The 14,977-nt window shown below is 45.8% G+C and overlaps 1 protein-coding gene across 6 annotated transcripts in view; it reads left to right on the top strand.

Annotated features, from left to right (window-relative positions):
- The window catches only part of KCNIP1 (potassium voltage-gated channel interacting protein 1), a 375,943-nt gene that overhangs the window by 249,379 nt on the left and 111,587 nt on the right, over positions 1-14,977 (top strand). The window contains exon 1 of one of the 6 annotated variants that reach the window (XM_066977094.1): positions 11,013-11,278. The exons of 4 other annotated variants lie outside the window; for them this stretch is intronic. Coding sequence is in view for 1 of the 2 variants with exons in the window: in XM_066977092.1 (XP_066833193.1) it covers positions 11,484-11,583 (100 nt within the window). In the remaining variant the exon portion in view is untranslated. Of the gene's footprint in view, positions 1-11,012; positions 11,279-11,333; positions 11,584-14,977 lie in introns of those variants that run through there. One more of the 6 variants, XM_066977092.1, reaches the window with a different exon arrangement.

Below are 14,977 nucleotides of genomic sequence, written 5' to 3'. Positions count from 1 at the left end.
TGCCTATAGACTTCTCTGATTTTGAATCAAAGGAAATATGAGATAGAATTGTTCGCTCAGCTTTAGCCACAGAGTCAGGATTTCATGCTTTTCCTACTGTAGATTTATGTGTTTGGTAGGCTTGGTCTTGAAAGCACCGGTATGATGCAAGATGCTGAAGAACAGAGTACTTGAAATCTCTGAGCAGGCTCAGCCATTCCGGCCCTTGAAATGCCAGTCAACTCCCCGGGGCCTTTCTAGGTGGAGAACCGCACTGATACCCACTGAGGCAGTGCCTCAGCAGTAATGCGGCAGTGGAAATGCTTTGCCCTTTAACCTTCAGCTGAAATATAAAGTAACCAACTTTAGCAAAGAAAAAGAAAAAGAAAAAAAGAAAAAGAGAGAAAACCTCAGGCTACTTTTGGTTTTCAACTGCACTTCAGTAGCTGCTAAAGCAGCTTATCTCGCATGCAACAGAACTCCTATCTGGAACCAAATGCCTTTCCACACAAAGTAGAGATGCTTAGTGCTTCGGAGTTAAATGGCTTAAGTTTGGCGTGAAATAGACTGTGTAGGAGAAAAACAGGGCACTTTTTTGGTGGTAATGTTTTGTTTGGTTTTGTTTTCTGGAGACTTGTTCCTATCTTGCATTGCTTTGCATTATTTCTCAATGTTCCTTTTCCTGGGAGACTGTACAGCGGCCTTCCAGTACCCCCAGGGGCCTACAGGAGAGCTGGGGAGAGACTCTTTGTCAGGAGGGTGTAGAGAGAGAACAAATGGGAATGGCTTTAAACTGAAAGAGGGTAGGTTTAGATTAGATACAAGAAAGAAATTCTTTACTCTGAGGGCAGTGAGGCCCTGGCCCAGGGAGCTGGGGGTGCCCCATCCATGGCAGTGCCCAAGGCCAGGCTGGATGGGGCTGGGGGCAGCCTGGGCTGGGGGACGTGTCCCTGCCATGGCAGGGGGATGGAATTAGGTGGGCTTTAAGGTCCCCTCCAACCCAAACCATTCTGTGATTCTATGATAACAACGTGTTCCTTGTGTCACAAATAAAAAAAATAAATAGAAGCATCCTGACAAAAGAATTCTCCCTGAAATCACTTTTCTCTTTCTCTCTGTATGTTTCTACCGATGACGGACAGAGGTACGTACGTCAGGGTTCCCAGATAGCCACTGATTTATGAAGCCCACAACATGGATCTGGCAATAACAAGTGTCTGAAAGACAAAGCAAGTTATTCTTAAGATTTCTGTTAAGTAATTTATGTAAAAATTGGAACTTTCTGTTGGAACCCCATTTTACCATCTGTTCTTCAAACGTTTTCTTCCCTGAGGTGTAAGCTGAACGCTCAGCAGTCATTTCTGTATTGGGGGATACACAGGCTTTTAAAATAACTTCTTTCTCAGTGCACACACGTGTATTAAATGCCACGTCATGAAGACAGACACAGCTCAGTTCTTGCCAAACTCAGAAACAAATCTGGTTTGTTCTGATGTTTGTCATGAAGTACAGTTGTAAATACCTGTGTCCTTCTCAAGCACTGGACAGGTTTTACAGAACTTCAGTCCCATTCACAAGGGGACTAACGTTACACCAGAGTTTGTGAGGGGAAAAAGACTTCCTATACTGGGATGACATTTATTTAGTTCACAGCACCATTGCTAGTCTTCTGAGGAGAATGGATGGCACCTCATAGCCCTGGTGCAACACTATCCCCTGAAGTTAAGCCATAATAGGAATGCAAACCCTGCCAGCTAATTGTGACGGTGCCTTCCTTCCTGACAGCAAGTTTAGATTCCCTCCAGAAATACTAAATCAGGTAGTCCCTGGTTTGTTAGACCTCCTCATCCTGCTAGCTCAGCTTTGCTTCGGGTAGGTTCCTGTATTTCAGATCTCTTTCAGCATCTCTAAGTCTGAAATTATCCCTCTCTAAAAAGGTGGAAAATAGAGTATGTAAGACAAAAGATTTTGGTGCCACTGTCTCCTGCGTGGCAACATCCTTACAACCAATGGATATCGGCGACGTTTGGAAACGATCCCATTACTGCCCATCTGCTTTCTGGTTCGGTCACAGTGTCACTTCCAGTAAAAATGGAAAACACTGAGGCACAGCTGCACGTGCGCTCATGCCGCTCAAGCTGTTATCAGTGTCTGGATCACCAGTGGTGTGCTTGCAATAAATGCAATATTTTGCCATGGGGAAAATGTGTAGCAGTGTACAGACAAATGCTGCACACCGAGAAAAGTGTTGTGCCTTGCACCTGGAAAGCGTGGCCATAAGGCAGCCTGTCTGTGAAGCCTCGGGCAGCAGGTAGGTTGGCCACTTACCGACAGTCTCATACATGCAAAACATCAGCTTCGATCTCTTTAAAATTTGTCTTTTCTTGTGCAGAGGGGCCCTAAAAGACAATGCATCTGTTCTTTTCCATGGTGCAGCATATTGTCTTCCATGAGTTCAAGTACCCCATCAGTAACTCGTTTCTTCTGTAAGCATCTCCCTCTGGTACTGCAGTGTGCAGCTCTGCCTATAGCCCTGTCATGTTTGTCTCTCTTCCTTCGTTAGAGCCATTAACAGGTGAGTAAATTGCCACTGTGATCCAACATTGTGACAAAACATGATTTCCTTGGTCTTTACAGTTTTTCTAGATCCTCTGGTTGCCTGTATGTATCTGTTGGAGATCACTAGAAGTGATCTTCTATTGTTGGATTTGGTCTGAGATGAGAAGTGTCAACAAGCCTTGCACATTGACACACTTAGGTGCTTCAGAAAAGCTTGGTTGTTGATAAGTGTCTTAACTATAAGCACCGTGTATGGAAGCACTACACTTTGCCTCACCAAATGCAAAAGATTTTCACTCTGAGTTAACAGTTTGTCTGTAATTTAGCCAAGGCCAGGAAATGGCACTTGGCCTATCAGACAGGTATTAGTGCCGCTAGAGATGTGCCAACCACTGCTTTGGGAGGAGAAGGTGGGGTTTGTGTTAGAATTCAAGTTAATCAGTCCATGACAAAGCAGGGGAGCTTGAAGGTAAATGTGTCACCCACTGTGCGGCATAAAAGCAAGGCTGCAGAGTCCCTGCAGTTCCCTGTCCTGTGTCTAGCCCAGTGCTGTTAGGTTACACGAGGGTTGTGAGTCCATCGGCTCTCTGAAGCCTGTTGAGTTTGGTTTTAGAAATGAGAAAATCAGATTTAGTTCTCTTTCCTTTCCTGTCACCTTCATCCTGTCTGATTCTGGTGTCTGTTTTGAATTAAATAAATAATGTGTGTTTTTTCAGTGACAATTGCTGTGCTAAGGACAACTTTAGGAAAACGGGTGGTGTTACATGGTTCCCCCGTGGGAAGTGGGGAACCTGAAGCTGGGGCACCTTGGAGGTGCTGGGGCACCTTGGAGGTGCTGGGGCACCTTGGAGGTGCTGGGACACCTCGGTGGAGCTGGGGCCTGGCCCAGCAGCAGGCAGCAGCGTGTGCATCCCGAGCAGTGCCGGGTGGCCGAGGCAGCAGCACATGGCTGTGAGGAAGAAGAAATCTCCTTTCCTTGTGAACGGGTGTAGCAAAGAGATCCCAGCCTGCGGTGCTGTGACGGGGAAGGTTTGTCTAAGCCCTCAGGTGCTTGTGTTTGTGACAGGAGTTTGTGGCAATAATGAGGGTTTCAGTGCTTCCTCACATCTCCTTGTTCACTCCTGCGAGCTGCCTCCAAGCAGCAAATGTGGCTGCTCAGAGTAACCCCCAGGGAGAACGCGAGAGTGAGGAAACCCTGAATGATTTGCCTCTCTCGTGCCTTTAACTTAGAAGTTAATTCCTTGTCAACTTCTGAACTCTGAAGACATGATTTGCCTTCCGTGTGTTAAGAAATTGAACAGCTGTCATTAGAAAAAACAGAAACATTGTCTTCATAAGGAATTATTATTCAGTACAGAATATCTTAGTTATTTGCAGTCTCTTAGGACCTAAAAATAAGCTACCCTAGTTAGTGCATTCTTTCTGGGAGACTGATAGCCTCTTTTTCCCTGCAGCCCCGTACCAGCAGTTGGCACAGCAAACTATAGCCCAGTTCCTCTGTAAGATATGTGTAAAGCAGGGTTGCTGACAGTGTTTGCACACTTTTCATCTGATGTTCATAGAGAATGTTCTAGGGGCCCCGTGTCATTCACTGCTCTGTACCAAAAAAGATCAAACACTGCATTCAGGTTTCCCCCACGCTGGAGGGACGTGTGTTGAGCCTCGCTGCATGGAATTAGGTCTTTCGTTTCCCTGGGATTTTGTTCAGGCATCTGCAGCAGAGAGCCTCCATCGCACGCTCCCACATTTCAAAGCATGCCTCGCGCAGAGTGGCACAAGACAAGGAGAGGTGAGTCAGCCTTTCGAAAGCGCTCTCAGACAGTAAGTGATCTCAATGAAGTGCATTTTTGTGTCCCTCATCAGTGGGTGTAGACTTCATTGAATATTTCAGGAAATCTTCATTAGCTCAAATACAGAGTACTCTGGCAGTGTAATTCTGTGGGTCTAAGTTGGAGCCCTGCCTGTGTATGAAAACCAGGATCAGACCCCTGCCTTCCTTCGGCACTGCTTCACTGCATTTTTAGTTATGCACCGTAAACCCTTACAGCACTTTCTCTGCCTCCTTGCTATTTATGTCCTTTAAATATAAATGGGCAGTTAACACCTTTTCCTGAGTCAAGTTATAAATATTTATTTTTTTAATCTATCTCCATAAGTCATCTCTAGCAGCCTGGTGGGTGCAGCCTTGTCATTCCTGCAGAGGTACAGGACCATGCGCTCTGCTTCAGCCTTGCTTTGAGCAGTTGGAAAAAGCCCGGGGCCGTGGCGGTGCAATTACTGTGTGGTGTGCGAGCCTGGGATGTGAATTCCTGTGACCTGCTAAGCTGCAGAGGGCATACTTTAATATCTCCTGCACAGCTCAATTTACAGCTCTAATTTCTGCAAAGAGAAGGGAGAAAGCTGAAATGCACCACTGAGTCACTTTGAAAAGGTCTTCTTGCTAAGCAACCCTAATGGAAAATGCTGTAGAGAACTGAGTGCTTCCAACACTTAGGACAAGCTAGGAAGCTTTCTGCTAAGCCTGCTTGTCAAGCAGCAGGTTGCATCTTCATTTCTTAAATGTTCCGATCAGGGCTACGATAAAAGGGAAATGCTGCAAATATAACAGGCTGCCTTCAAATGTGAGACATCTTTCAGAACAGTGGCTCTAAACAAATCTGTTGTTTTCCTCCAGTAATGGATAACCTTTCTTGAGGTCTTAATGAGCATGGTCTGACATGGCATCAGCTGAAGTTGCTGTTTGAGTGAGCAGGGATTGAGTATAAGGTTTGATTCCCTCAAAAAGGAAGCAGTATTTTGGATTCGCTGGTAAAATTGAATCACCAGGAACTTGTGGCAGATCTGAAAGCATCACAAAGGCGGTGGTGCCCAGGATATTTCTGTGGCCCTGGTTTTGGTACCAGTTTAAAAGTACACCAAGACTGATATATTTGGTGAGACTTCCCAAACCAGAGGATTCTCAGCTCCTTGGTGGTTTATCCCCAGCACTAGCACGCCCCGAGTTCCCATCTCACGGGACAGACTTAGTTTCCCAGATTCTCTGGGCCAGGGCAGGGCCTCCCCTGTGAACAGTCCCACAGCTTCCAGCAGTCTTTGGACTTCTGCCATAAACTGGACAAACCTAAATCAAACGCCGAGTGCTTTGAACAACTAATTATCAGCTCTGGGGGAGCCGACCTACTTGTAGGCAATATTGGATGCTTTATGTTGTTTCTTTTGCATTAAGATTCACCCTAGGTGTTTGAAGCGTGAACTTCCACAATTTAAATAACAATATCTACCAGTCATACGTAAAGAACTATTTCCACCCTTAAACGTGTTTGCCTTTATCCTTTGGAAGGAAAGTGCAATTGCTTCACTCATTGTTGTGAAATGCTTTATTTCTTGCAGTTTCTTGCAGTGTTTTCTCTAATCAGAAAGCTGAAGTTGCATCTGTCTTCAAGCTATCGATCGACTATTAGGGCTGAATATATATTTTGAATATGCAGGTTAAATATTAAATTAACTAGCTGTCTGGGTGATAGCAGAGTGCTATCAGCAGCTCATCAGTAACGTTGGTGGGTAACTCAATTCTATGTCTGACACCAGCAGCTGTAGATACTGAATGGGTCAATAAAGTATGTGCAGAAGAGGCTTTTCAGTGGGTTTCTCAAGTTGCAAAGCTTTCTGAATGATGTAAAGAGAGCTAGATATGAAATTGTTATAGTTAGAAACAGAAAGTGAAGGCAATTGATGTACGAACGCTACCAGGCAGCTTTATAAATGAATGGCAGTAACCCCAGGTCCGGCATTGTGGCCGCACTGCACCCAGTCCTTGGGATGGGAGCGTGGCACCGTGCCTGGCTGCCGGCAGGGCCCAGCTGCCATCCAGGCACGGGATTTAGCCACTGTGACGTTGGTTTGCTGAAATAAAAGCAGGTAGGTGAGCGCTTCACATTACTTTAAGTTAAAGACTGAAAACAGATCCTGTTTTTTTTTTTTTTTTTTTTTTTTTTGACAATCTGTATCTTGTTGTGTGCAAAGATAGGGCTTTTTTGTTCAAAAAGGCGGTCGTGGTGTTTGCTGGTTTGGCTCTGGCCCGGCTCTCCTTGTCCTTTAGCTGAGGGAGCTGAGGCCCTTCGGAAGCCCTAGCAGGGTGCTGTACCCGGTTGCACTAAAGCTTCAGGAAGGAAGGGAGAACCCGTGAGCTCTTCTGCAACCAGCACGTACCAGCCTGTGGCAGCTGTCCGTCTTCACCTCGATTTCATGCTTCCTCTGGAACAGTGACAGGTTTTTACACAAGGAGGCTTCAAGGTCACCTTCACACATTAATTCATTTTAATGGGAGAGGTCGGGCTGCGTGCTGTGCCCGCTGTTATCTGCCCTCCGTGCCAGATCCATGAGAGCAGAAAGGCTTCGGGTGGGTGGGAGGCTGGGGAACGTCGCTGCGTGCTGCCAGCACAGCCTCAGGGACCTGAGCCGGGTCTCTCCATCGCACCGGGCAGCCCATTCCCTGCCTGCAGCCTGGGTGCAGGACACAGCAGTGCCCTCGGAAATGCTTGGTGGGGTGCCGGGTGCTGGGTGCTGCTGCCTCCCAGCGGCTGCAGCCCTTCTGCACCACTGATTTTGCACCCTCCTGCCATGGGTACACGCACCCAAAGTCATGGGATTTCACTTCTGAGGCAGGTTTAAACAGCATCTGTAGAAAATGCACCTTGCTGTAACCAGAAGTTCAGTGCTGATGTTAATTAACCGTTGCTCTGAAAGTAAATGTGGGTCTTGTAATCACTTTGGAGACCACTGGTATCATTGAACCCTAATCAAAGCATAATTTTTAAGTGACTTGAGCTGAAATTTCTCCTCAGGGTTCACCTGAATATTAATTCTCTACCCGAGATGTCCTAATTTAATATTTTATCATTTATTTAAACTGAGAAACCCACAGAGCTGCTGAGATCAGAACTGTAAAAATAAAGTATAAACGTGTGAGCTGCTAGCAGACCCTGGGGGTGGTAAAACTTTACAACACTTTGCAAGTGTTTCGCACTGCCTCTTATGGGATGGAGTACAACCAGAAGAGTGGCACTTGCTTGTATTAAAGGTGTAATTCAGCTTTCATACTGCTGGTTGGTCCTGGGTTAAAGCATTGAGCAGTGCTAATAATGTTTGTATTAAGGATGTGGTTAGTTCTCTGAGGAAAAAAAAAATGTGTGTGTGTGGCCAAGTGTACTGGCGAAACACTGAAAGGTGAAAATACTGCCCTGAAAACCTAACCAGTGCTCCCACACTGTTTCTTACATAGCAAATAAAGTAGGAAAATAACAACAGTCATTTTTTCAAAGACTTAATTCCCATCTGCCTTAAATTCTCACTGCATCTTTTTGTATGACTCCATTATAAAAGAAATGGATGTGGATTTTATTCACTGAATAAATTGGCCTGGAATTTAACATTATTAGCATTTGAGAAAATACTGAAAGCATTAAAGGAAATATTGAAAGAGCTGGAGCTGACACATTTGCCATAAGTTTTAACAGAGCTGTATTTAAAGAAGATGTGCATGCAAAGATACCGAGGCATAATGAAGCCTCCTACACACCACGGAATGAAATATTTATACTGTAATCATGCTATTAATAAAATGATGGATCAGCAGGAGTCTGCTGCAGCAGGACTACTGTCTAGAGAACTGGTTACTGTCTAGAGAAGCTGCGGGAGACCCGAGGAGCAGAAGCACAGGGATTGGTTTGGGAATCCCTGCCCCGAGGCAGCCGTGTGACGGGCTTTGCAAAAGGCTGCAGGATGTGCAGTGCTCTGCCCTGCTGGCGGGTGTTGGCAGATGTAATTCTGTTGGTTCCTACCCTGGCCAGAGTGCTGCTGTGCTGCTGAGCAGGTCTTCTCCTCCTCTTTGGATTTGGCCAAGTTCCCAAGGTTTAATAAATAAATAAATAAATGTTTGTGTAGGGGAGGACCACAGATGGAAATGAGAGGAACAGGGTATCTGGACTGCAAACCGGGACAGTGGGGTCAAACCTTAGACTTGCCCTTGAGGTTAGCTGCCCAGGAATATTTAACTAACAGATTAACTGACTGTCTTGGTGCTCTCCTGATAGATTTCCCATTCCCTGCTGTCCGAGGCATGTGAGAGTTAGCTTGGAGATCTGTCGGTGTTTACTGGGGCACAAGCGGGCAGCACCATGAGCCGTCCGTCCGTGCTGCCGGCCTTGCACCTCGCACACCGCATGCCAGCCCCCCTGGATGCCCGGTTCTGCACCAGTTCAAGCTTTTCCGACATCAGAGCAGGGTGTGGGAGCATCTCCAGGAGCATCTCCCAGGGAGCCCAGCCAGAGAAATGCTGTCAGTAGTTTGAATTGCTGAAGCTCAGACAAGAGTGATTGAGAATTATATTGAGAGTTTGTTACAGATGCAATATATTGCTGGGAGGAGGTAGCTAGCATGAAGCACACAGCCTGCAGCTTTGCTCTGTTGGCACGTCCAAGCTAAATCAGTTTTGATTGGAGTATATTTGAGTGGGCTCCTCTTCCCTCGGCCCCCAAAGGCACTTACTGGTGGCTCGGGCTGGCCAGACAACAGCAGAGAAGCACTCTGAGGTTTAAAAATTGCTGTGCATGAAAAAAGAGGAAACCTTTCAAAGAGCTTCTGAGCAGTGGGGTGCAGAGACACCAATAATTCGGTAAGGAAAGCTTCCCGAAAGGAAGGGAGAGCCTGTGGAAGTCCCTTCTCTGTGTTTTGGGGTGCAAGAGCTCCCTGCCAGAGCTCCTGCCCTGCCCGGGCCGATGTGGGGCTTGGGCTTTGCTCCCCAGCCCAGGCAGGGAGGGTGGCTGTCCCACCACACCAGGAGGCTGGGCAGCTCTGGAAGCACAGCCAAAGTCAAAAAAAATCCATTTCTGAGGAGCATTTTATTTTCTACAAAGTAGGTTTTTTGACAAGAAATATAAATTCCTAGTTGGTAATCAGTTACATTGGGAGCTCAGCTAACAGCAGCAGCAAACAGAACAGTACAAGCTCACTAGCCTGTGAGTTATCCCCTAGAACCAAAATTAATTTTGAATTCTTATTGGCATCACGTCCCCCAGTTCATCTCACTCTTACTTAGGAGCAGAGGTTTTAAACTTGGCCAAAATTAGGCTTAAGTCATTTCCTTCTTTTTCACTTCCATCCCAGTCCATTTCCATCAGGTGGTGTCTCCTTCTTTTCCCTTCTGCACTAAAACATTGTTTGTTGTTGTGCGTTATCATACCTTCCGTCTGGGCTGTCCCAGAGCTGGTTTCATTTCCGTGGTAATTGGATTTGATACCTCAGTAACTTCTGAACCTCCCCTGCGGGGTGTTCAGGCTCAGTGAGAAACTGGGGAGGGAGCTGCGAGGTCCTCAGATAAAGTTTGATGGAGAAGAGAAAAACGCAAGGTTTGTTTTTGCATGGGATACTGACGAAAGCTGTAGATGCTGAGGATGTTAATTGTATTAATAATGAAGGAGTACGTCTGAAATATTAATACATTGGAATAATCACACGGGTAACAGAGCTTCATTCAGGTCTTTAGCAAGACACCACAACACAGCAAAGTACTGCTGAAGGGAACAAGAAACCATGTAGGGCTTTCAGAAGGGTCTGTGGGCCGGGTTCTGCTGCACACAGCAGCACGGGGTCCATCTGGCAGGGCCGGCGGGGTGAGCCAGCACGCGTACAGATGGCCCCGGTGCGCAGCTCCCCGTAGTGATTTTAAACCCTAAAGACAACTTGACGGGGGCATCCCGGCGGTGGTAACGAGAACATCACTTGAAGATGGAAGCGCACAAATGGTTAAAAAGCAGCAGCTGAAAGCAGCCCGTCAGAGTTCAGGCTCCCGGGTGAGTCCGGCAGTAAGGTGACCTCAGCCTGCTTCCAAAGCCGGTGACCCCGGGGCGAGCTGAACAACGCCCGGTGCAGCCGCTGGCCGTGCCCCAGAGGTGCCCGCGGCAGGCCAAGTAATGAAGCCGCTGGAACACGGGGCCAGGGTTGCAGGAGCGGGTTGGGAGAGCCGAGTGCAGGCGTGCTCGCATCTGCTGTCAGGTTGCTCGGGTCCTTCAGAGAACCTGTCCCTAAGTGCCAGGGCCAGGGGCCTGGGAGCAATTTCAGTGGGAATGCTTCCTGCGGCGCGGCGCCAAGTGCTCGCAGTGCTGGCCCCGGGCGCAGCGTCCCCGCTCTCCTCCCTGCCCTCCCCTCGTCCTGAAAGCGCCCTGGGAGCCGCAGCTGACCTCCAGCAAGGGTCCTTTGTCTCCCACACATCCCCAAAACTTCAAAATGCATTTCCCCCTAACAAGTCTCCCCGTACCCTGTTTACTGTTGTACCAGGTGCCTGGATTTGCTGTAAAATGTGTCTGCAGTGGGGGAAAACAAGCTAATCGAGTGTGTTGCTAACAGTCTGTAACTGAACCCAGATGGACGTCCCTCAACGGGGAAATGCAGCAGTGGGTCATTTCCTAAATGAAATGATTTTGCTTTGAGTTTGCTCAAGTTCACTGTAGGATCAAGCAAAGATTGTGTTTGCACTTTTCCCCGTGTGTTGTTTCAGCACGGGATCTCTCTAAACCTGTAATTCAGTGTGGAAAAAGCAGCATCAGGCTTTACCAGATACCAGGCAGATTTGGTGAATTTTGGCTGTGACTGAGAGGAAATGCAAAACAAAGTGGTTACTGTATGTTCTGTTGCCTTAGAGACTGAAACATCTGTATCCAGGCAGGCAAGTGATGCAGACATGGTAAGATTTGACTTCCTTACATTCCTGTGTTCATCTTGCTGTCAATAGAAATGTTTTATGGTGGGAATATGCTGGGCTTCCTTGGCATTGTATTTATCTGGTCGTGTGGCATGTCTTGGGCTAGGAGGGCTTTTTAATTAAAGTCTAACTCTGAAGTCAGGACGCTCCCTGAGAAAAGATGCTTTTACGTGAATAATTTTTCAAGATGAACTTGGAGGGACTTGAAATGATTGTTGTACTGGTGATCATTGTTGGATTTGTGAAGGCTCTTGAGCATCTGGGTCTCCTAGAAGGCAATTATGAAGGTAGGATGTTAAGAAATAGAAAATATTTTTTTCTGAAAGCCATTTGCTGCAGAGCATTATACTTTAATCTGTGCATGTGCAGTGTTTGAGTATGAGAGGAGCTCAGATAACTTTCAGATGCTTTCTTTAGACAAATGCACTGTATTTTCTATGTCAGTATAGTATTGTAGCTTTCACTGCAGCTCTGAAAACAAATGTGATATAATCTTAAGTGATTCTTTGCCTGTTTGAGATTGTTTCAAGAACTTCAGTACGGATCCGTATGCTTTAGTAAACAGCAGCTTGCGTCCTGGAGCTCTGGATGAAAGAAGGCTTTGCATTTTAGTAAGTTTATCATTGCAGCTTCTCAGTTTGTTCTAATTGCTGGAAAAGTCGTGGCTGATTCTTAGCTTTTGGCTGTTATTAACAGAAAATCCAAAAATCTTACTGAGCTTATTTGGGTGAATGTTTCTATCAGGATTTTCCAGAATATTTATCAGTAACAAATCTGCCCGGTCTTCCTCTCTAGTCTCAGGAATGCTTTACAAAAACACTGCTGATAGAAATGTAAATATGCTTTGCTGAAGATAGTTTGAGGGAGCTGACTGCCGAAGATGCTTTAATTCTCGTTACCTCTCTGTTTTTATAAACAATGTAATTCATGTAGAAACGTGGAGATGTTACATAGAGGCAGAAGGGATGAATTTTAGACAGCGAGCTCCATAAATCAAAACATGTCTGTGCAGATAGACTCACTGTTTAATAGGAAGAGTAGATTTACAATGTAGTCTAAATGTTCCTGAATGTGATATACATCAAACAGCTGCTTTTTATGGAAACTGGAGGGTCGTTTTTCATGGCGAGCGAGTAATACGCAGGTATTAAAGTAACCTTCAGCTCCCCACAGATGCCGAACAATTACTCCTTTCTGCTTCAAAGCTCATGACAGCCTGCTCGTCTCATATTAATTACTTGACAAAATTTAGAACAAGGTTCAAAGAACCTTGGAGACTAGCAGCAAGTATTTACTGGAGGAAAAAAAAAGTTATAAAACTTTCGGTCCCTTGGTTGTTTGCTTTAGTTTTTAGTTCTCGCGCATGTGTGTGTTTCTCTTACTTCCTGCTGCTTTGATTATTTTTCCTTAACCTCTTAGATGTTTGGACTAATTAAGAGATGCCTGGTGATAATTGTTGCACGGCATCGTGAAATGGCATTTTGAAGCTAGGGCAATAGATTCGTGATTGCTGTATTTACCAGCTCTAGCTTTGCAAGGTCTGTGGAAATGATGAAACTGTTCAAGCAAGACACAGGATGGCTACAGAAAAATGCATTTATTTTTGCTTTCATGAGTCTTCGGGAATCTGGGTGCTCCTGGTACAGAGAAGTGTTTTGTGGTGCCTCATGTCCAGTTAATTTCCTGTCGGCAGCTCCAGCAAGGTCCATACTGAATCTGTCCATCTGAGCACCTGTTTTTTTAGGATCCTTTTGTTGTCTGCCTGCATGCATTTGAAGGGCAGATGCTATTTATAAACTTGGTTTAAAGAAAAAGAGAGAGAGGGAGCATTGGAGAAGGAAGCCTTAGGAGAGAGAGCTGCTTGTGTTTGGGTGGCTGCATCCGCCTGGTGTCACGTCCCCTCGCAGACCTGGGAGCTGTATTCGTGTCCCGAGGGAGGAACTGCTCGTTTGGTACCGTTAGCCCCTAGGGAGGGGGGCAGTTTGGGATATTGGAGTAATTCAGAGCAAATCATAATGATGTCTGGTTGTTTTCTGATGGAGTTTAGATTAAAATACAGAGCACAAGGTTGGAGCTACTTTGTGGTTTATGCTGAAAAAGATAAATTTTGTGGATTATGCTGAATAAGATAAGTTTTACTTATTTACTAGGACTTCAGGTGAAGTTGGCATATTCATCCTCCATAGTTTGAACATATACATAATTATAGCTTCATCCCCGTTGCTTCTGCAGTGCCAACCCTGTGTAAGAACGTGCAGCACATACATACTTTAATGAAGTTCTTGTCCTTGTGGAGGCTGCTGCTTGCCTTATTTTAATCTTAAGGTGGCTTAAATCAGGTTGACACGTTATTTTTCAGCAGAGACTACTGACTGTTTGATACAATAATTTTTATTACTTGCATGCTAGTTGTTATACAAAGAAATTATACTTAATATTCTACTAGGAAAAAGTTCTAACTGGTGTTAGCTTTTATTAATGTTAGTAGCCCAGCTTGACCCCCTAAGACTCACAGAGTGTGCTACTACTGAGGAATCTGCACTGCCAGTACAGTGTAAATGCCTCAAGGCCGGCTTATCCTAGCACAAAACCAAAATTCTGTGGTCCCACTTTGTTATGCAAAGAGAAAATATGTGTGGGGTACATACAGCAGTGCGTTCTACGCCTCGAGCAGAGCACATGGACTGCTAGCAAACAGCTGAAGAGGCTGGAAGGTGCCTTTGTCCCACGTCGCTCATCGCTGCAGTTCGTAGCTCTTGCAATGGCTGTGGGCCTCGTTTATGCTGCAAAAGTGCCTTGATACCATGCTGCCTGTGTGTTGAAACACTGATTGTTATTTATGTTCATCAGTACTACCTGTATAGAGGTTTTCCACGTGACTTTTACAAGTATGAGTGCTAAAATCTGTAATTTATTTAATGGAGGAGAAGGACCAGAATGACCACAGGCAGAAACAGGCTCAACTTCGTGAAACACCCTTCCAGGCAGTGATGAATTTGTTCTTCTGAAGGTCGGTTACTGAACGGAGATGCTAACCTTGGGGTTTGAGTTCTCAGATCTAGCAGTCCTTTTGCTCTATCTAACGCTCGTAGGCATCTGGAGAGCAGAGCAAGCTGAGCAGACGTTGTGCTGCTGAGCAGACGTTGTGCTGCTGAGCAGACGTTGTGCTGCTGAGCATCTTGTGGAGCGCTCAGACTTGTAAACTGCTTTGCAAAAGCATTAGCCCAAACCACCTGTCATGTAACTGAGCAAACGGGAGGACTTCAGAGTTTTCCTGAGCTTTTGTCTGCATCAAAAAATGGTTTGGAAACAGTATTAAAAAGTTTGCAAAAAAAAAAACCAACAAATCCTCCCAAGCCATTCCCCATCTGCTCCATTTGTATTAAAATGTAGCGGAGAACAGTTTTCGTAGCAGCTGCTCAACAACTAGATGTTCGTGGGGAAAATTACTGTCTTTCAGCTTCAGCCTGTGGTTTCTGGGATGCCAGGATTTGTTCTGGGGCAAAGGGAAGGAGTGAAGTTTCCCCTGGCAGAGCAGGCAGCAGCTTCCCTGTTACATGAGGTTTGCTGTCTCTTGGTGACGAGGACCCACAGCTCCCGTTCAAAAACCCCTGCTCTCTGGCCACGGCTTAGCAGGGAGCATCAAACTGAAATTTCATTCTGGGCTGTCAAAATCCAAAC

This window comes from Anser cygnoides, chromosome 14 (genome assembly GCF_040182565.1).
Source record: "Anser cygnoides isolate HZ-2024a breed goose chromosome 14, Taihu_goose_T2T_genome, whole genome shotgun sequence".
Taxonomy (NCBI): domain Eukaryota; kingdom Metazoa; phylum Chordata; class Aves; order Anseriformes; family Anatidae; genus Anser; species Anser cygnoides.
Note: the sequence above shows the minus strand (reverse complement) of the source record. Positions and strands in the feature narration are given on the sequence as shown.